The 19,228-nt window shown below is 53.1% G+C and overlaps 1 protein-coding gene across 3 annotated transcripts; it reads left to right on the forward strand.

Annotated features, from left to right (window-relative positions):
* Positions 1–1,129: 1,129 nt before the first annotated feature.
* Positions 1,130–13,445, forward strand: CD300LG (CD300 molecule like family member g). Of its 3 annotated transcripts, none has more exons than XM_049636207.1 (8): positions 1,130–1,247; positions 2,155–2,490; positions 5,187–5,288; positions 5,906–6,182; positions 6,870–6,982; positions 8,889–8,941; positions 11,673–11,774; positions 12,260–13,445. In XM_049636207.1, the coding sequence occupies exons 1-8, from the start codon at positions 1,199–1,201 to the stop codon at positions 12,371–12,373; spliced, it is 1,146 nt and encodes a 381-aa protein (XP_049492164.1). In that variant the 5' UTR covers positions 1,130–1,198; the 3' UTR covers positions 12,374–13,445. The 3 variants fall into 3 exon arrangements, with proteins under 3 accessions (XP_049492164.1, XP_049492165.1, XP_049492166.1); XM_049636208.1 differs by having other exon boundaries at positions 6,101–6,182; XM_049636209.1 differs by lacking the exon at positions 5,187–5,288 and having other exon boundaries at positions 6,101–6,182.
* The last annotated feature ends 5,783 nt before the right edge of the window (positions 13,446–19,228 follow it).

The raw sequence follows: 19,228 nt of genomic DNA on the forward strand, positions 1-19,228 counted from the left end.
CTTTTTTTTTTTTTTTAATGTTTTCATTTTCTTTTTGAGACAGAGAGAGACAGAGCACGGGCGGGGGAGGGGCAGAGAGAGAGGGAGACACAGAATCCGAAGCAGGCTCCAGGCTCCGAACTGTCAGCACAGAGCCCGACGCGGAGCTCGGGCTCACGGACCGTCAGATCATGACCTGAGCTGAAGTCGGACGTTTAACCGACTGAGCCACCCAAGCGCCCCATTAACTCACTTTTTTTTTTTAATGCCAAGATAACGCAGACGGGGAGCCCCGCCTCACAGCGCGGTCTGCAGGTGGCTCCAGGTATCCCGCTCCTCCCAGTCCTTCTTCTTCCCTCAGCCCCTTCCGCATCGCCGCCCGGTGGCCAAAAGCGGTACTGCGTCCTCGGGAGGCGACGTAGAGGGAGGGGCAGTGGGCGCTGCCACCAGGACCCCTAACCTCGGTACCGTTGACCACTTAGTCTGGTAAAGCTTATGGACCTCCTCTCCGAAGAACCGTCTTTTAAACATGTAAGATCACATACATATGCCTAAAGGAAAGCCAATAATATTGAAGTGATTATCAAAGTACTTATAATTGTGTAATATAGTAATAAATGTGTTCCATCAGCGCTTTCAAAAATCAGCTCTGGTGGCAGGCCTAGTAACTCTTTTCCAAGTCCTGAGGGACACATACGGTATTTGGAGCTGTCGGCGACAACTTGATGTGCTCTATCTAGTGTCTGCCTTTTTTTTTTTTTTTTTTTGGTGACAGAGTCACAGGCACTGCTAACACTCACACTAGAAGGAAAAGATAAATCCCTTAAAGGTTAGTAAAAGTCAATGTGCAAGTTTTTCCCATCCAAATTCTTGGACTCCCCGAACGCTACACTCAGACCTTCTGGGGTGCACGGCGGCGGGCATGGTTAAGACCCCTCCCCCTCCCCCCCCCTCCCAGGGGCACGGGTTTGGGTGAAGCGCCCCGGGGGGCGGGGCTGGGGAGGGAGGGGGACGGTAACCCGCGGGGCTGGCGCTGCACCGAGGGTCAGTAAAGGGAATGGCAGAGGCGCCTCCCCCTGGGCGCGGAGGGGGTGACCGACACGGCCCCTCCCCCCCTTCCGTGTCCTGATCTCGTGCCTCTGGAGGAAGTTAAAGCCCCGCGTGGCCCGGAGAGGAGCTCCCAGTTCCCGCGTGTGCTCCTGCACGTCTAGCGCCCACCATGTGGCCCCTCGTCCTGGTCCTGCTGTGGGGCTGCCTCTTGTTCCCAGGTGAGGGGAGGGGGGCGGGGAGGGAGTATGGTGGAGGGATGCGGGGCTCAGGCCCCAGCTGGCAGGGAGAGGACCTCTTGATCCCACCGTCCCTTTTTGGGACCCAGCCTAGCCGCCCGAACCTTCCAGGTTCAGTCCACCGCACTAGCCCTCAGCCCGCAGAGGTTTGGGGGGGACCGGGGGGGGGTGCTGTTTCTTAGAGCCGGGTTTTCTCCCTGCCCTATCCGTTCCACACCCTCCCTGGTCAGGTGGCCATAAGGGAGGTTTTACCTCTCTCATCTTTCTTTTCCTACTCCACACTCAGCCTGGAAGGAGACCGGATGCCCCCTATGTGGTTGCCATGGTAAACTCTGCAAACATGTCTAGAGCCTCCGCTGGTGAGACATAAAGAAGTATCCGGTCTCATCACTTCACGGCCGTCTTATTATTATTATTATTTTTTTAACTTTTTAACATCAAGTATCAGGACGCATCTTGTCCCCGGTGACAATTGTTCGAGTGACGATGCTTTTTCTTAGTGGTATATAAAATTATGGTGTCTCTTCCATGCGACAGCGTCTTAATTTCAGTGAAATAGGACGGTATCATCATCATCACCTATAGATGAGAAAACCCAGATGGCCAGGGAGGTCAAGCAACTTCCCCCAAGGTCGCACAGCTACTAAATGGCAGTGCCGGGATTCAGACTCTGGGCTGTGTGAATCTAGAACTTCCCCCATCACCATCCTTCAGTACCCCCAGTTTAGGGGACCAGCAACAGCCCTGTCCTAATATCCCTTGGCGGGGAAGGGACTACCAGCTCTTAGAGGGCAGCCGCAGGAGGGAGTGAGAGAGGAGGCGTCTTGTGGTCTTGACCCTGGTACTCGCATCCAAGGGATTCCGACCTCCATCCCTACTCTGGTTGCAGGTTGTGGAGCCCTGGTGGGCCCCAAGGAGATCAGCGGATTTGAAGGTGACACAGTGTCCCTGCAGTGCACCTACAGGGAGGAGCTGAGGAAGCACAAGAAATACTGGTGCAAGGAGAGTGGGTTCTTTATCTCCCGCTGCTCCAGCACCGTCTACGCGGGGGACGACGGCCAGGAGAGGACGGAGGGCAGGGTGTCCCTCCAAGACAACCCCCAGGAGCTCACACTCAAAGTGACCCTGAGGAAACTCACCCTGCAGGATGCCGGGAAGTACTTCTGTGGGGTCTCAAAACTGGGCCGAGATGAATCTTTCCTGGTCTCTCTGCTTGTCTTTCCAGGTAACAAATGTCTCTCCTTCCCCGGATGGGGCATGGGTGATATGGAGGGGAAGAGGGACAGGCGGGCAGCTGATCGGTGCTGGACCCGGTTCCCCATCACCAAAGGGTGGAGTGCTCCCATAACCTCATCAGGGCGGGGCGCGGGCTGGGGTGGGGGGGGGGGGAAGGGCGGGTCTCAGGGACTCGGTGAGGTGACACCAGGGTGGCGTGAGCCTCAGCGGCTGTTTCACAAGGTCACATCTCGCAGATCCGTCAAACTCTGTGCTCAGTGCCTCTCCTTTTTGCCCAGATGTGGGAGAGAGATTGCGATGGGCTGGGGAACAAGGTGAACATCCCACAGAATAAAAAAGCCTCCCTCCTCGGAGTCAGAGATATTCCTGAGGATTCCGCAGGCAGGACCCACCATCGTGCATCCCGGACCCACTCCACCGCACTGCCAAGCCATGGCCACACGGGCCTCGCCTGGCTTGTGGCCCCAGCTCTTCCTTCTTGCTTCTCTTCCCCAGATCTTGAAGTCCCAAAGTCAAGTGTGAGGAGGGCCTGGGAACCAGCCTCGGAGGAGCTCGTTGAGCTCAGGGACACTAGGGGACTGAGGCTGGAGTCATGGGGCTCTGGCTGGGGACTGAGCATTTCTCTGGATGCCCAGAATCCTACCTGGCTCTGCAGAGCTGAGAAGAAAGAAGTCAGAGAGGACCCAGGGAGGTGGGCAGCCCCCGTCCACTAGCCAGTGAGGGTGAGGCAGGTCTTTGCATCTTGTTTGACAGATCGGGGGGCTGAGACTGCAGAGATGGAATGATTTGCCCAAGGTCTCATGGCAGGGAGTGGTGGAACCAGGATTCCAATCCAGATTTTTGCTGGCTTTGGTGTCTCCTCTTGCCCTGTCCTGGCCCCAGAGCTGAGCCCCATCCCATCCCCGGCCCCATCCCCACTGCCAGATCCCCGACATCCATGGGTCTTTATTTTCATTCAAGGAAATAGAAATGCGCTCACGAAATAATAACAGTAGCACCAAAACCACACTGAACCTGTTCTCCATGATTTACAAGATTCTCTGATTTCTTCTGATTTTCTTCGGTATTCAGACCTCATTCTTACCTAGTGGTGGTCAATTTTATCTGTATTTGGGCTCTCTATTTTCAATTTTTACCTCACTTGTAAATATTCATTTGTGTATGATGTATGCATTATTATGTTACCCTGTGTCAGACGTTGTTAACCTTTCTCTGATAACATTTGGGATATAGAACATAAAGAAGATTGACGGCCGTGGCATGCTGGTGAATGACAACCGGCTGCAGAAGCTCTGATTTGCAATGTTTGCCAGTTTCTGTGGTTTAAATGCCCCTGCCCTTGCCAATTTCCAGCCACCAATAGTTTAACAACCAGCTCACAAAATTCCTGAAAAGGTGGACAGTCCGCTCTCCCGGGTCAGTGTGAGCTGTCTCCAGTGCACCGCCGAGTACGGTAAAAGATTAGAATTTCTAGAAAGGTCAGAACAAGACAAGAACCCGCTCTCATTTCTTTTGTTCACCATGGCCTGGAGGCTCAAGGCAATGAAATGCGACAAGATAAAGAAGTATAAATATTGGAAGGGAAGAGATAAATACTCTCTATTTGCGGAAGATCGGAGAAAGCTTGACCTTGTGTTAGAATAGAGAATGGTGGGGAAAGGGAGTGAGTGAGTCCGGGATGGCTTTCCAGCACAGAGGTGACTGAGGGGCACTGGGGAGTCAGGGAGCTCGGCGGCTGCCGGGGGATCGGCCACACCACGTTTCTGCCCACTGTGCTGGCAGAAGCTAGGCATTTTGTTCTTGAGGGGTCCTAGCCTCGCAGGGAGTCCCAGGAAACTACGTGTTGCAACATAATTGGGTGCAGGGTACTGTGGCTACACAGGAAGAAGGGACTTGCTCCTTCTGGGGAAGGCCTGGTGGAGGAGGGGAGGACAGAAAGAAGGTGGTTTAGGCCAAGATGGAGAGGAGAGGCAGGGGACACGCAAGGCATAGAGGCGGGCGGGACACCCTTAATTAGGCACAGAGGGCAAATAGTGGTGTGGCTGGTATACCAGATGGCAAAGACATAAAGCCAACATAGCGAGCGGAGATCTGAGTTTTAATGCTTATTTATTTTTTTGAGCGAGAGCACAGGCAGGGGAGGGGCAGAGAGAGAGGGGGACAGAGGATCCGAAGGGGGCTCTGTGCTGACCACAGAGAGCCCCCAGTGGAGCTTGAACTCCTAAACCGTGAGGTCATGACCTGAGCCGAAGTCAGCCGATCAGCTGATCAACAGACTGAGCCACCCAGGCGCCCCAGGGTCTGAGTTTCAAAGACTTTGAAAGGCATGTGGCAAAGCTTGAGCTTCCGCTTATCAGCAGTGAGGGGGCCATTAACTGCTCTAAAGCAAGAAGTGATGGGATCCTGTATATTTCTAGAGACAAAACCCGTATTGGTGCAAAGCGTGCCTTGGAAAGGGCAGGCTGGTGGGCAGCTGGGGACAAGGGAAGCCGAGGGTCTGAGCTGAGTGGGAGGCCAGAATCAGCTAGAATCTACCACCCATGGCTCCCAAGGGGCTGAGGGGAGACTGCGAAGGCTGTGAACCGAGGCGGGGGCTGGAAAGCCACTGGCTGCAACCGAGGCAGGAAATCTGTCCCGGGGCAGTGATCCTGGCCTCCCCTGAGACCAGCCTCTCCCTTTCCCTAGGTCCCTGCTGCCCTCCCTCCCCCACTCCCTCCTTCCAGCCTCTTGCTACCAGGAGCCTCCAGCCCCAGGCAAAAGCTTGGCAAACTCCGCTCCCAGAATTGAGTGAGTGAATGGTTTTTCTGTCTCTCCTCCATTCCTCTCTAAAGAAACACCCTGGGAGTGGCTGACCTGGTGCCAGGCACTGCCCTTTTTGGGCCCCCAGAGCCTGGGAGCTGTACTGTCCGTGGAGGAATCAGGGACTCAGCGTGGTTAGTTTAGGCGAGAAGCAGTACAGCCTGACCCCTGGACCTGTCCCTGTCGCCCTGCCCCGTGGACCCCGTGGCTGCTGAGGGAGGTCAAGGCCTGCAGAGGCATAGGTGGTGAGGGTGGGCCTGTGATGGTGACATGAGGTGAGGGCAGAGGTGATAACTGGCCAGGACGTAGGGGGAGGGTGGGAGGGCGCCTGTGTACTGAGTGGTCATTGGATAGGTCACAGAGGTAGGGGCGGGGTGTGATCACACAGGCACCAAAAGGGGCTGAAAACCACACACGGGTTTGGGGTGTGCCTGAGATGAGGCCTGCTTATTCAGATGGCTTCGTCTAGGACACCCGGGGTGTCCTTTAGCTGGGATTGTTCTGAGAAGTTGGTCCTGCGTCCAGGGATCAAGGGTCAGAGGTCTGGGAAACGCTGGGATTCGAGGATCAGAGGAGGTGCTGAGGCATTGCTTTTGGACTTGTAGCTTCTCCTGGTCTCCACCAAACAGTCACCACAGCCACACGGGGGAAGACAGGGGCCGAGGCCTCTCCATTCCCAGGGACCACTCCATCCGGGCCCACAGGAACCACCCCGTCCAGGCCCACGGGAACCACCCCGTACGCAGGAACCTCTCCATATGCAGGCACCTCTCCTCACGAAGCAACCTCTCCTCATGCAGGGACCCTCCGCCCATCCACACAGCCAGAGCCCACCTCGACGGAGGACACTCGTCCGGCCCCCAGCAGGACCTCCCTGTCCAGGTGAGCCCCAGGCGACCAAGGTCACCTTTCAGGCCATCCTCAAAGCATAAGGTGTCTTTGAGCAAGTGAGGTCCTTGCACTTCCCCCAGGCCAACACAGCCTCCTGTCACACTGCGGAGGGCAGACGCAGCCCCCAGCCCCCTCAGCAGGGCCCTTGAGCAGTGAACGACCTACACTGCCGAGCCAGCAGCCCTGGTGCTGTGGACACACAGACCCCCCCCCCCACCCCAGGTGAAGGGTCCACCATGGCCCCAGTCCCCACCTCTCTCCCTGCCTCAGCCTAAGAGGCAGCCACCCCAGTTTTGCCTGCATACTTTGCACTGGGCCCTGGGCCAAGCATGAAAATATGGAACCCTACCCCCCAAAATTGGTTTTTTTTCTTACCCAAATGGAGTCCCAGCCTGAAGGATTGGTTCTTGGGGGTTATATATCATTGCGTTCAGTTACTGACTGAGGCTTCCTGCCTGACTGTTGCCAAGTCCAGACCTAGCTGAAAGTGTTTCCTGGGGTTGGTAGTGGGGGCTGGGGTACTTTCCACTGGGACCAGATGCTGCGGTCCCTGGTGCCCTCTGATCTCCTCGGGAAAGTCAAAGGACATGGCTGGGAAGCAGACTAAGAATGCCACGGTGCACGGCATGCCACTGACATCTGGTGACAGCTGCTGGGCTCCTCCCGCCTCACCCACAGGGTCTCCATCCCAATGGTCCGCATCTTGGCCCCGGTCCTGGTGCTGCTGTCCCTTCTTCTGGCTGCGGGCCTGGCTGCCCTCGGCAGCTATCTTCTCCGCTGGAGGAAGGAAGGTGAGCAAAAGTAGGGAGGAGAGGATGGGAGGCCAAGGACCTCACCGAGACCTGCAGTCCCCCCACCATTGCAGGGACACCTTATGGGTCAGTGTTTCCCTCTGAGATTTGGACATCAGGAGCCCCGCCCTTCCCTTCAGAGGGAGCCCCAGGTCAGTCAACATTAGGAAAAAGCAATTCAGATGTGGGAATGGGAGAATGGGAGCTCTTGGCTTGCTCCCATCTGTCCGAACTCATCAGTCACTTCTGTCCCTACCGATCCCAGCAAAGCCACGTCCAGCCTCCGCAGATCTAGCTCCCTGTGTGACTGCTGTGGGGGCGGGGCGGGGCGAAGGAGGGCGAGGAGACTAAGCACTTGACCAGGATGGACCCTGCCTCAGGGTCTTGAGACGCGCTCAGCTCCCGTCAAGGCGTGGCTTCAAATCCCAGCTCTGCTACTTTTTAATCTGCGTGACCTTGGGGAAGTCACCTAACTTCCCTGAGCCACAGCTTTTTCAGATCACAGACAGAGAGAATACAGCAGAAACAGAATACAAGCCACACATGAAGTCTCAACTTCTCGAATCGTTAACATGAAAAAAAGTAAAAAGAAAGCGGAGCTGTTCATTTTAATCATATACTTCATAAACGTGATATTTCCAAAACGTTACCCTTTCAACGTGGAATCAGTATAAAAAGCTTAGTGATACATATTCCACATTCTACATTTTTTTCATATGGAGTCTCCAAAACCCGGAATAATTCAGAGTAGTCATGCCTGCATGATTGCGGCCGTCGCGGCTCGTGGCTCCTTTGATGAACAGCACAGTGTAAGAGGGTTGGCTGAAATGACGGTCACAGGAGCTGCTATGTGCCTTATGTCGCTTCTGTCGCTTCTGTTGCTTTTATCCCCTTTAATGCTCTCAATACTGTGGCATTAGAAACTTACTACAAGTGCCCCCGTTTTACAGGGGAAGAAACTAAGGCAGGGTGGTTACTCAGCTTGCCCCGAGTTTGCACAGCCAGGAAACGGTGGAGCCAGGAAGAAGGGTGCCAGAGCCCTTTGCAAATGAGCAATGTTGTCCTAGTGCAGGTGGCCATGGGGGGGATCCTGGCCATGGGAGGCGGGGAGGGGGGGATCCTGGGCCTGCCTCCGACTTCTTCCTGTGTGGCCCCCAGGAAGAAATGTTGGCTTTGCCCATGTCCCCAGGTCACCGCAGAGGAGTCAGGGAGAGCACACAGAGTGGGAGCATTCCTGATCAAGAGCTCAGAACTTCTTAGCACCTTGCCTCTCAAATTGTGGTCCCCAGCTAGCAGCAGTGACATCCCCTGGCAGCCTGTTAAAAGATTCTCAGGCCCCGAGGTGCCTGAGTGGCTCAGTCGGTTGAGCGTCCCACTTCGGCTCAGGTCATGATCTCACAGTCTGTGAGTTTGAGCCCCGAGTCAGGCTCTGTGCTGACCGCTCAGAGCTTGGAGCCTGCCTCAGATTCTGTGCCTCCCTCTCTCTCTGCCCCTCCCCTGCTCGTGCTCTGTCTCTCTCTGTGTCAAAATAAATAAAAACATTAAAAAAAAATTTTTTTTTTTTAATAAAAAAAAGACTCTCAGGCCCCACCTCCAACCTGCTGAATGGGAGTGGGCATTTTTATAAAATGTCCCGGGATCCTGTATGCACACTGAGGTTTAAAAGCAATGACCTTAGCCCATGGAATTACTTCCCCAGCCAGTTTCCGGCCCACACAAGGGGATGTCCATGGACTGATCCCAAAAGGCTGGATCCGTGCTGAGGCACCGAGCTGGAAGGAGCTACTCTGCACAGCCTGTCTGCCTGCTTCCTGTAGGGAAGGCCCTGCTCTAAAGTACAGGGGGGTCAGTCCACCTCTGTGGGAGCCGGTGCAGGCTTCAGGGTATTCCTGCTGGTCTCTTTCAGCTCAACTGGCCACAGAGACACAGAGGAACGAGAAGGTCCACCTCTCACACTTGGTAAGGAAGGCAGCTGGCCCAAACTCGGATCCCTGTGGGGTAGGACATCAGGATTCCCGGCCCTGCCTCTGCGTCTCCCTACCCGGTTGCCCATGACCGTCCTCCAGGCAAGGCTTGCATTCCATCTCTGGGGAGTCTGAGTGAGCCCCAAAACCAGGTGCAAGCCACAGAGTGCCCCTCCTCACCCTGACTTCCCAGCGGGTACCAGACAGGAGTCTTTCCCGGGGACCCAGCGCCCTCTTCCCCTCCCCCTCTTAGAACCAGACATTGTCAGAGTAGGATCCAGAGGAGTCTTTGGGAGGGCTGCAGAACCACGGGCTCAGGACACAGAAGCCACACCTGCCTCACCCAGCCCCCCACCCCTCCCTGGGCTGTTTACTGAGATGCCTCCACTCCATTCTCTTAAACATGGGGGCAGGAAAGGGGGGCCGCCATTGCCTTCTTTCCTGGCGCCAGCAAGGACAAAAGACTCAGGCCTGACCCCCCCGGGAGGGGCTGGGGCAGGAATGGGGTACTGGGCTTTGGCTTAGGAAGCAGCTGCTGTTGTCTCAGGAAGCTCGACAAGGCCAGAGATGGCAGACAGAAATGAGAGAAAGGTCATGGACAAGGATGGGAGGGGGGCTGCCAGAGCCCCGCCTCCTGGCTATGCCTCCTGGGGTGCACCTTGCCTTCTAGAAGAGGGGCGGGGCAGGAGGGAGAACTGCTGGGGAGGCCAGAGTGCCTGCACCAGCCCCCTGTGCCCACACTGGGGAAGGGCTACATGGGACTCTTCCTGCTCAAGTGGGAGGAGACAGGAAAGGGCACAGGGCCGAGAGGCTGGTGGGTGGCTGGGGGACCCTTGTCGAGGGAAGGATGAGACAAGGTCTCCCGAGAGGGTCCGAGGCAAGAACCTGTGATCATGACCAATTGAGAGCTTTTGGTTTTCTTTGGTTTATTTCCCTTTTGGCTTCTTTGCAGTTTTTTCTGGCAGAGTCTGCAGGTGGAATTTAAAGGGCTTGGGGTTTTCTTCACCCACATTCAGGTCAAAGAGGGAAGGGGACGCTCTGCCGGCTCTGTCAGAGAGCCCCAGGGGTATGTAAAACTCAGAGGGAAGTATGAGGGGTCAGACCAGCATTTCTGCTGCCCAGAGAGCTATTGCAAGAGGTTCTCATCCCGAGAGGGCAGTGCTGGGCTGCGAGCAGGACTCGACTCCCACTTCCCAAGGCTTCCCTGATTCCCTGCTATTTTTCTAGCGCCTGGACCAGGAGGCTCTCCTATGTAGCTTGTATGTTCAACCACACAGAAAACGTCTCCACACTTGCTGGAGCGGGCCTGTGGCCCATGGCGTGGGCAGAGGGACCAACGAGGGACCCGCCCTGGACGTCAGGTGGTGGTCCTGGCTACTGCCTGGATGCATGTGTGGTTTGGTCTCTGCTCCATGAGGCTCTTTCTTCACATTCAGTCACCCTTGAATAGGTGACACTGGCGTGGCTGCTGGTGGTCAGCGGTCAGCAGTGGCTGGGTTTGGGCCAAATCACAAAGCTATAAATATGGGGTTAATGGAGAATGGATATGACAACGGGAGTCCTCTGATCGAGCCCCAGCTATGCCGGGTCCTCACCGTAGGCAAGGCCGGGAGAGACCAGGGCCATGAGTGACAGGATTTGTGACTTCTCCTTCCCCTTCCCCTGTTCCCTTGTCCCCTCGTGTCCCCAGTCCTAGCCTGCCTGAGAAATTGTGCTCTGATTTTCACCTTGTCCTGTGAGCCTGGATGTGTCACCAGAGACAGCTCAAACGTCCGCCTCTGTCTCCATCCCCTGCCGCTAGGGCGGTGATAACAACAGGGGGAAGGGGGCAGTTAGGAGACAAGGGACATGGAAACAAGAAGTGTGAGTCACGCCCTGCCAGGTCGGCAGTATAGGAAAAGAACTGGGGTCTGAGGTCACATGGTCGTGAGTACAATTCCCAGCTCAGCTACTCAGCAGCTGTGTGACATCTGGCAAGTTACATCACCTCTCTGAGCCTCAGTGTCATTGGGTTGTGGTGAGGCACAAGTGAAGTGAGACACTCAGAAACCAGGGGTTTCTTTCTTTGTCTTTAGTGCCCACTGGGCCATGGGACTTACTGGCTGGGACACCTAAGGGCAGCTATGCCCTTGGGAGACTTGGCTGGGGGAAATGGGGGAGGGGCTGGCATTCCTGACCTGGGGACCTGTGGGGACCGCCAGGCCTGGTCACAGGATGACTCCTACTCACTCGGCCTTGGTTTCCTTATCTGATCAAGGAGGGGGTGCTCAGACTTAACTATTTGTAAAGAAGTTTTCCTTTGCGGTTTCTTAATCGGTGAACCTTTGAGGTATTGACATTTGCTCCCCCCGCCCCCCCCCTCCCCACCAGGGCCTGCGGAGAACCTTGAGCCTGTACATTCTTTCTGCCTCGAGGATAGAAATAACAATAATAAAAACAAAATCGTTCCAGGAGTTCCCAGGTGTTGAGCTGTAAAACACTACCATGAATAGTCATTACAACCCCGAGGGAAGAAAAATTCTTATCCCCATTTTACAGCTGAGGAAACTGAGCCTCAGAGAGGTTAGGAGGCTTGCCCAAGGTCACTCTGAGATGTAGGAAACAGGACGGAAGGACTCTGACTCTACGCCTGTGTTCTCCACCCCCCCCCCCTGTTTCCCTCCTCTCGCTGTGGTGGGGGAACATCACCCCTGCCAAGAATGGACTGTTCTGAGTCTCTGTTTCAGTCGCTGGACTACGCCGTGATCAACCTTGCAGGGCCCCTTGGGCCTCGAGCCAGCCCAGAGCCCTCCGTCAACCCCTGCACAGAAATCCGGGGCCTCAGCCAGGTGTGAACAGAGGGCACTGGGGGTCTGGAGCCACCCAGTCGGGCTCCTCTCTGACAATGCGGGGAAATTGGTGGGTGGAGGGGGGACGCTTTCTTCGGCATCCGCTCCCTGAACACTGCCCCCTGCATCCACCCACCTACCCCATCATAACTCAGGACTTTTCATTCAGAACTCAGGACTCTTGACCTTACATCCTCTTTTCCCCCCTATCCAGAAAGTTCTTGAATAGCTTGTTGGTAGTCACAGTTGCAAGAGCTCTGGGCTGCCAGAGGCTATGAAGATGCTCTCCCAAGGGGTGGATGTTTGGGAGGAGGTGAGGGGCATGAATCAAAGCCTGAGAGGTCTGGGGAGAACTTGTCAGTCTCTGCCCCTTAGATAGAAGCCCAGAACTGTGGAAAAGGCTAGGGTCGACCCCGCAGGCACCTGGGCCACCCCCCCGCCCCAGCTGGACTCTGCTTTTCATTGCCTGACCGTTGTCTTTACAGACTTCAGAGGAAGAAGAAGTCTATTTCCAGGACCAAGAGGGGGACATGATCCCAGGGCCTCCCCTCCACATGTCTGGGGAGGAGCTCGGCTTCTCGAAGTTCATCTCAGTGTAGCGGCAAAAATGCTTAGGGGGGATCTGAATGGCTGGCTATGCGCTAACCCGGATAAGTTTCCTGCTACAGTTTTCAGAGTTCACCTGCCAGGCTCTGGGGCTGTCCCCTGACCCTTTCCAGGCTCTCCTCCTTCGTGCCCCAGCCCGACTGGAAGTTTTTGTCAGCCCTGGAGCCTGCAGTGGGGGTCTCACAGTCCCAACGGGAGCCTGGGACCTGCCCAGTTATGTTCACATGCTGGCCTAGTCGTGCAGCCGAGGAACTTACAGCCCGTGGAGCTCGCCAGAGCCGGGCCCAGCTCCGGAGATCTGGTCTGACTTTGTATCTGTTGCAAGAAATCCCCTGGGCCTGGGCGCCCAACAACAGCCACCCCCTCCAGACCTCACCATCTTCTCTCTTCCTTCCTGACTCAGCACCACTGTCTCCTGCATAAGTGAGTGAGAAAGAAATCTTGCTGGGGACAGACGGGGTTCTGATTTTCGAAATGTGCCTATAAACCACCTGCACCACAGTCCTTCAGGAGGCTGGTTAAACATGTGATTCCCTGGGGGTGCCTGGGTGGCTCAGGCGGTTAAGCATCTGACTCTTGATTTCATCTCAGGTCATGATCCCAGGGTGGTGGGGGTGTTGAGCGTGGAGCCTGCTTGGGATTGTCTCTCTCTCTCTCTCTCTCTCTCTCTCTCTCTCCCTCTGCCCCCCCAATAAAATTTTTAATTTAATTTAATTTAATTTAAAAATATGATTCCGGGGACCTACTATGGGCTGGGCTCACAACCCTGCCTTTCTAACAAGTGTCTGGTGACTCTAATACTTGAGTTTGAGAACCAGTGGGCCTGTTAAATTTTCGGGTTCATCCAGCTTAGAGTCTATATTCGGTGTCTGGGGACTCCCACCTGCACCCCCGCACACACACACACACACACAGAGGCTGCTATGTCCACGAGAGGTGAGTTCAGGGCTGGCAGGGACGGTTGCCTTTCCCAGATCCCCACCCAGACATGCATCCCAGCTTTGGAAGTAGGATGGAGAAAAGTTTGGCTCCTTCCTTGTCTGGAAAGGGTTAATTGCCTATGGATTGGGGCTGGGGGCGGGGGGGCGGGGGGCGGGGGGGGGGGGGGGGTGGAGGTAGGAAACCACTGGGTGCAGGTGGGCTTCTGAAAGGCAGGAAGGAGAAGACTGGACAGGAACCTTAGAGGAACCTGAACGTGACCCTGAGTCTGGATCCCTGGGGAGGGGACAGGGGTGGGGGTAGAATACCAGAACTGCTATATTTTCTTTTTCCACTTTCTTTAAAAAATGAAATGAGAGATTGCTCAGTATAGATAAGTTAGAAAGATAGAAGGGGAGGAGAAAAAAACAGGTCGCCCAGATTTGTTACTGCCAGAGACTATCATTGCTGCATTTTGTTGGATTTCCTTCCAGTTTCTTTTTTTCTCCACATCATTTGCTGTTGTTCTTTTACAGACTCTTTTGGATATACAACTTTATAGCCTGCTTGTCATGTCCCACTTAATTCTTTTTTTAAAAAGATTTTTATTTTTACATAATCTTGACACCCAACCTGGAGCTCGAACTCACAACCCCAAGATCAAGAGTCGCAGGCTCCAGTGACTGAGTCGGCCAAGGCACCCCAGGAGAGATTTTTCTAAGTTCCTCCAGGAGGCGGTGGCTCATAGGCTAAGAGAAAACAGAAGCAGAGAAGGTAGAAGGGGTCGTGATGAGCTTTCAGGCACCTCCAGAGCAGGAGACACGTGCTCTCCAACCGGAAGCACTTTGCAGAAGTGACAGGCACCCAGCGCTACAGCAGGGGGAGGCATCATGGGGCTCGATCTGAGCGTGAGGCCCCCGAGCCTAGTGCCAGAGCAGGAGGTCTACTCCTCTTGAATGGATCACATGGGCTTATCCCTTTTTTATTAGGTTTATTTATTTATTTATTTTGAGAGGGAGAGAGAGAAACCTAAGCAGGCTCTGCAATGTCAGCGCAGAGCTTGATGCGGGGCTCGAACCCACGAACCGCGAGATCATGACCTGAGCCGAAGTCAGACGCTTAACCGACTGAGCCACCCAGGCGCCCCCCGAAACAAATTTTTTTCATAAAAATAAAAAGAGATGTTGAAAGCAGACATTCTTGCCTTGTCCCTGATCTTAAGGGGAAGGTACTCGGTCTCACCAAAAGTGTGATATTGTCTATAGGGTTTTCATCTTTTATCAGGTTGGGAAGGTTCCCTTCTGTTTCTAGTTTACTGAGAATTTTGTTTGGTTTTTTTTTTAATGAGAAATGAATATTTTGTCAATGATTTTTCTGCAGCTATTGAGATGATCATATGTTCTTTTAGTCAAAAAACAGAGTCAAAGACTCTGTTCTTTGACTTTCTAATGTTAAACCAGCATTGTGTCCTTGCTGTTACTTTAGCCATGAAGAATATTGGCTGGTAGTTTTATTTTGTTGTTAAGCACTCTGTCTGGGTTTGGTATCAGTGTAAGCTGGGAAATATTACCTCCTTTTCAAGTCTCTGGCAGAATTTGTGTAAATTACTAATAGTTCTTCTTTATACACTTGGTAGAATTCAGCAGGAAGGCATGTGAGCCTAGAGTTTTCTTTGTGAAATGGAGGGAGACACAGAATCTGAAGCAGGTTCCAGGCTCTGAGCTGTCAGCACAGAGTCCAACGCGGGGCTCGAACCCACCAACCGCCGATCATGACCTGAGCCGAAGTCAGACGCTCAACCAACTAAGCCACCCAGGCGCCCCTTGAAAATATATTAAAAAAAAAAAAAAAAAAAAAAAAAAAAAAAGCACACTGGTCCTTTGTTCACCACTCTGCCTGAACTAGATTCCAATTCCCATTTTCCAGGCACTAAGTCCTTTCGATCTTTGTAGGACTCCAGGGAAGGGAGGAAGCCCTCCAAAACAGGAGTGAGATTTCATTTCTTTCTACTCTGATGAGCAGAGACTCAGGGAAAAATAAGATTCAAGTTAGAAAGAAAAGGAAGCATTTCTTACGTTGGCACATAAGATAAAATTCACAATCACTGCGTCGGAATAAAATAGAATTCTTAAACTTAAATCTGTTCAGCTTAATCGTAAACTTTCCGCTTTGTTCTTAATTTCCTCGTATCGTCACAGATGAGATGGTCCGCAGACCAGTGCCTGGGGGCCTCTGCCGCACGTTATGAGGGCAGGTTTCTGGGGAGCTGCAGAAAGGGGAAGATGTGTTTCTGGAAGGAAGACGAAGCCCCGAAAAAGATGGGTGGGGTGGGGGCTTTAAACGCTTAGGTAATTTGTGAAATTGTCCGGCACCGTGCCAACGTGCGCGGAGATGAAAAAAGAGGGAAAGAAATCGAAGCGACCTCCAGATGCTGCCGACACGGCCCTTCCCCCTTCCTGGGCAGGGATGATGGTCAGAGGGGCACATTCACGCCTCACGCCTGCCACATCTGGTCCCCACGGTGCACCGTGGCTCCAGCGTGGTCTTTCCCAAAGACGTTTGGCTGCTCCCGTGAACTGGACTCCCGCCACGAAAGAGATGTCCTTGGGTAAGCGGGTTCAGAGGACTGCTGTAATCATCGGTTTTGTCTTCTGGCAACCCTCCAGAAGGTTGACCCCTCGGGGTCAGCCTCGTTTTCCGAGAGCTTTTCTCCCTGGGCCTTAGCATACAATAATTTTCTGATTTACCTGCCGAGAGTCCTGAAAATGGCTATCCACCTGTGATTTCATGACTATTACAGTCATTATTGAAATTACTAAGTACTTTGAAATGTCCCTGTAGCGGACGGGGCCCATCCCACGGGTGCAGCTGTAGCTAAGGGTGTCTGTGTTTCAAGTTTCATACTATTTGCCTAATTGGGGCCAAATTTACCTTTATCCTTTTGTATTGTCCCAGAAAGGTCATGCTTCAAGATGCTTCTAGGTCCTTCATCACGAATGCATGCTGCAGGCTGACTAATGGTGACAAAGAGAATTAAGCTCCTGTTCAGAACTTATACAGGGCGCACCCACCTCCTCCATGTAAAATCGGGAGTCATGCTGTATCTTATAAGGCCCTTTCCTATGCAGAAGTTCAGAGACCACTGCCCAACTCATACATTTTTTAAGTTTATTTATGTATTTTGAGAGAAAGTGCGCGCTCGTGAGCGAGTGCATGTGAGTGGGGGAAGGGCGGAGAGGGAGAGACAGAGAGAGAGAGAGAGAGAGAAAGAGAATCCCAATCAGGCTTCACATTCAGCATGGAGCCTGATGAGGGGCTCCATCTTCCAAACCAGGAGATCATGACCTGAGCCGAAATCATCAGTGCTTAACCAACTGAGCCACCCAGGTGCCCCTACAACGCATACGTTTTTAACGGAAGAAAACCTCAGCAAATGTACCTCGGATGGTTGTATTCACTTGTTCAAAGATGATTTGGGATTCATTATAATTGTACTAAGATTTGTGCCAAAGTATAGGAAAGCCCTTTTTATAAAAAGGAGACCCTTTTGGCCCCTAAGAGTAGGGTAGAGGAGACAGAATTTTAGGGTCAAGGGCAGTCCTTTCAAAGGAACGAATTTTGTTTTACAAGACAGTCACGGGGTCTCCTTGGTATCAGTCTGCTGCCGACTGGAGAGCACACCAGTCGGACCAGTGCTGCTTGGAGGGCAGGTGGGGGGTGGGGGGCCTGGGCTGGAAGGCAGACCTGAGTGAAAGGGAGACAGACCAGGGTCTTGCAGGAAAAGACTGCAGAGTGAAAACCCTTCTCAATGAGTGGCCCAGTTGCATGCAATTCCAATTAGTATCCCCACGGGAAAAGGGCGTACTCCGACAAAATGATCCTAGAGTTCACTTTCCAGAAAAAATAATTACTGAGAAAAATAACACTGATCAAGAGAGTAGTTGAAAACTTTCTTTACTAGATAAGTAAAACATAGAAGTTTCTAAATAATTAAAACCTTGATCATAACGACTAGATTAGATACACAGATGAATGGAATAAGCTAGAAGTTCTCCCTGCTCCCTTGCACATCCTGCTCAGTCCCTCCCAGGGCTGTGGGGTCACCACTAAACCCAGTTCTGAGGGAGGAGGGGCCGGGGCTGGGCGAGCTTTAGAGCGTGGGCACCCTCAACCACCTGGCATGCCTGGATCTCTTGAAGAGTTGAATCTGGGGATGGCAAGGTAGCCCACACTTATGCTCATGGTTCCCTTTCTTATCCCATGTTCCTCCTCCACCAAGAGCACCCCACCCTGACTCTGCCAATCTGCCTCGATCTTTGGGAAGCAGCACTGGAAGGAAAGCCCCAGCCTGAGAACCAGGAATCCAGGGGTCTGTTTCAGCTCCGCCAACGACTTTCTGTGTGACATTGGACAAAGCTCATCACCTCTCTAGGTCAGTTTCCCAACTATAATATGATAAGAATCCATTCTGCCCTACTAACCATATGCTACTGTGTCAGGAGGGAAAAAGAATTTTTTAAATGGTGGCAGAATTCCTTTTAGAAATTCAACTATCTTGGGGCGCCCAAGGGGGTCAGTTGGTTGAGCGTCCAACTTCAGCTCAGGTCACGATCTCACGGTTCGAGAATTCGAGCCCCTCATCGGGCTCTGTGCTGGCAGCTCAGAGCCTGGAGCCTGCTTCGGATTCTGTGTCTCCCTCTCTCTCTGCCCCTCCCCTCTCTCTCTCTCTCTCTCTCAAAAATAAACATTTAAAAAAGAAATTCAACTATCTTTATTGGGAAAATAGCTTGAGGCCAATTCGGGGCTAAAAGGAGATTTCCTCCACCTCCAAAGTTATGGCGAAAATAGGTGAGCGGTGGTTGGCAATCTTGGCTACAGATTAGAATCACTTGGGGAGCTTTTAAAACACAGGCCTTCCCAGACTCCACTCCCAGCCTGGCAGAGACTCGCTAGATCCCAGTTCCTCTTCCTGAGTACCAAGGAAAACTACATTTCCCAGGCTCCTTTGCAATAATCCAGAGCAACATGATGAGATTCTGGCCAATGGATGTGGACAGGCTGACCTAGCCAATAAAATCCCTGAGTAATACGCTACACTTTATTCCTCTTCCGTGACCTCGGTGGAGCCTGTTAAAGACGGTGGAGTCAAAAATGGAAAGAGGCTGGATCCCTGAGTCACTGCTAGGAGTGACACCCAATTCCTACCAAATGTGATGTGAGCAAGACATTAATGTGAGCGAGAAAAAACAAGGGTTGCTAGGTATGGCAACGAAATATCCATTTTCCAAGGACACCCTGGAGATGGGAAGAAGGTTGTTCAGCAATGAGAGAAAGAGGGTCCAGCAACACGGAGGGAGGCGGGGGAGCCCAAAGAGAAAGGTTGACCAGAAAGATATTCTATGTGCTGGGAATGATCAGGGAACATTCAGAGTTGGGGTATTTAACATTCAATTCTAAATTCCCATCAGAGCTGTTAGGTGGAAGACGTAAGCCCCTATGGTTGCCTCCAAATCACCAGTAAAGTCAGCCTCCACGCTTGTCCTCGTGCGAGTGGATGCTTTGGGGGAAATGGAAGGAAGAAAGCCAGTTCCACATTTGGTTGTTACAGGGAGAAGGGAACAGCTAGAGCCCCCTGCCGAGAATCCCCAGTGAACATTCCAGGCTCCCCCGAAGAATGCAAGGTGGGAAGGAAGGCTGATGCCTTCACCCTGAAGGATCTGACACACACACACCCACCCATGGTGACATGTGGGTGACATTTCAACCAGCTCTCTATGGCATGTATGGTTGAGCACCTAGAACCAATCCTAGCATTAGTGCTGGGAGAGTCCATGATACTTTTACAGAGAACGAACCTAAGAGGTACAGGGGCCTGCTCCACACAGCAAGTTCTGGGTGAAGTGATTAGCCATGGAGTCCCTGGGTCCCCT

This window comes from Panthera uncia, chromosome E1 (genome assembly GCF_023721935.1).
Source record: "Panthera uncia isolate 11264 chromosome E1, Puncia_PCG_1.0, whole genome shotgun sequence".
NCBI classification, from domain to species: Eukaryota; Metazoa; Chordata; class Mammalia; order Carnivora; family Felidae; genus Panthera; species Panthera uncia.

What these genes read in the sequence shown, in the direction of transcription:
- CD300LG (XM_049636207.1), top strand. Translation starts at nt 1,199, where the DNA reads ATGTGGCCCCTCGTCCTGGTCCTGCTGTGGGGCTGCCTCTTGTTCCCA. An exon ending in GGGCTGCCTCTTGTTCCCAG is followed by an intron (nt 1,248 to 2,154) that starts GTGAGGGGAGGG and finishes CTCTGGTTGCAG; the next exon opens with GTTGTGGAGCCCTGGTGGGC. An exon ending in CTCTCTGCTTGTCTTTCCAG is followed by an intron (nt 2,491 to 5,186) that starts GTAACAAATGTC and finishes CCCTTTCCCTAG; the next exon opens with GTCCCTGCTGCCCTCCCTCC.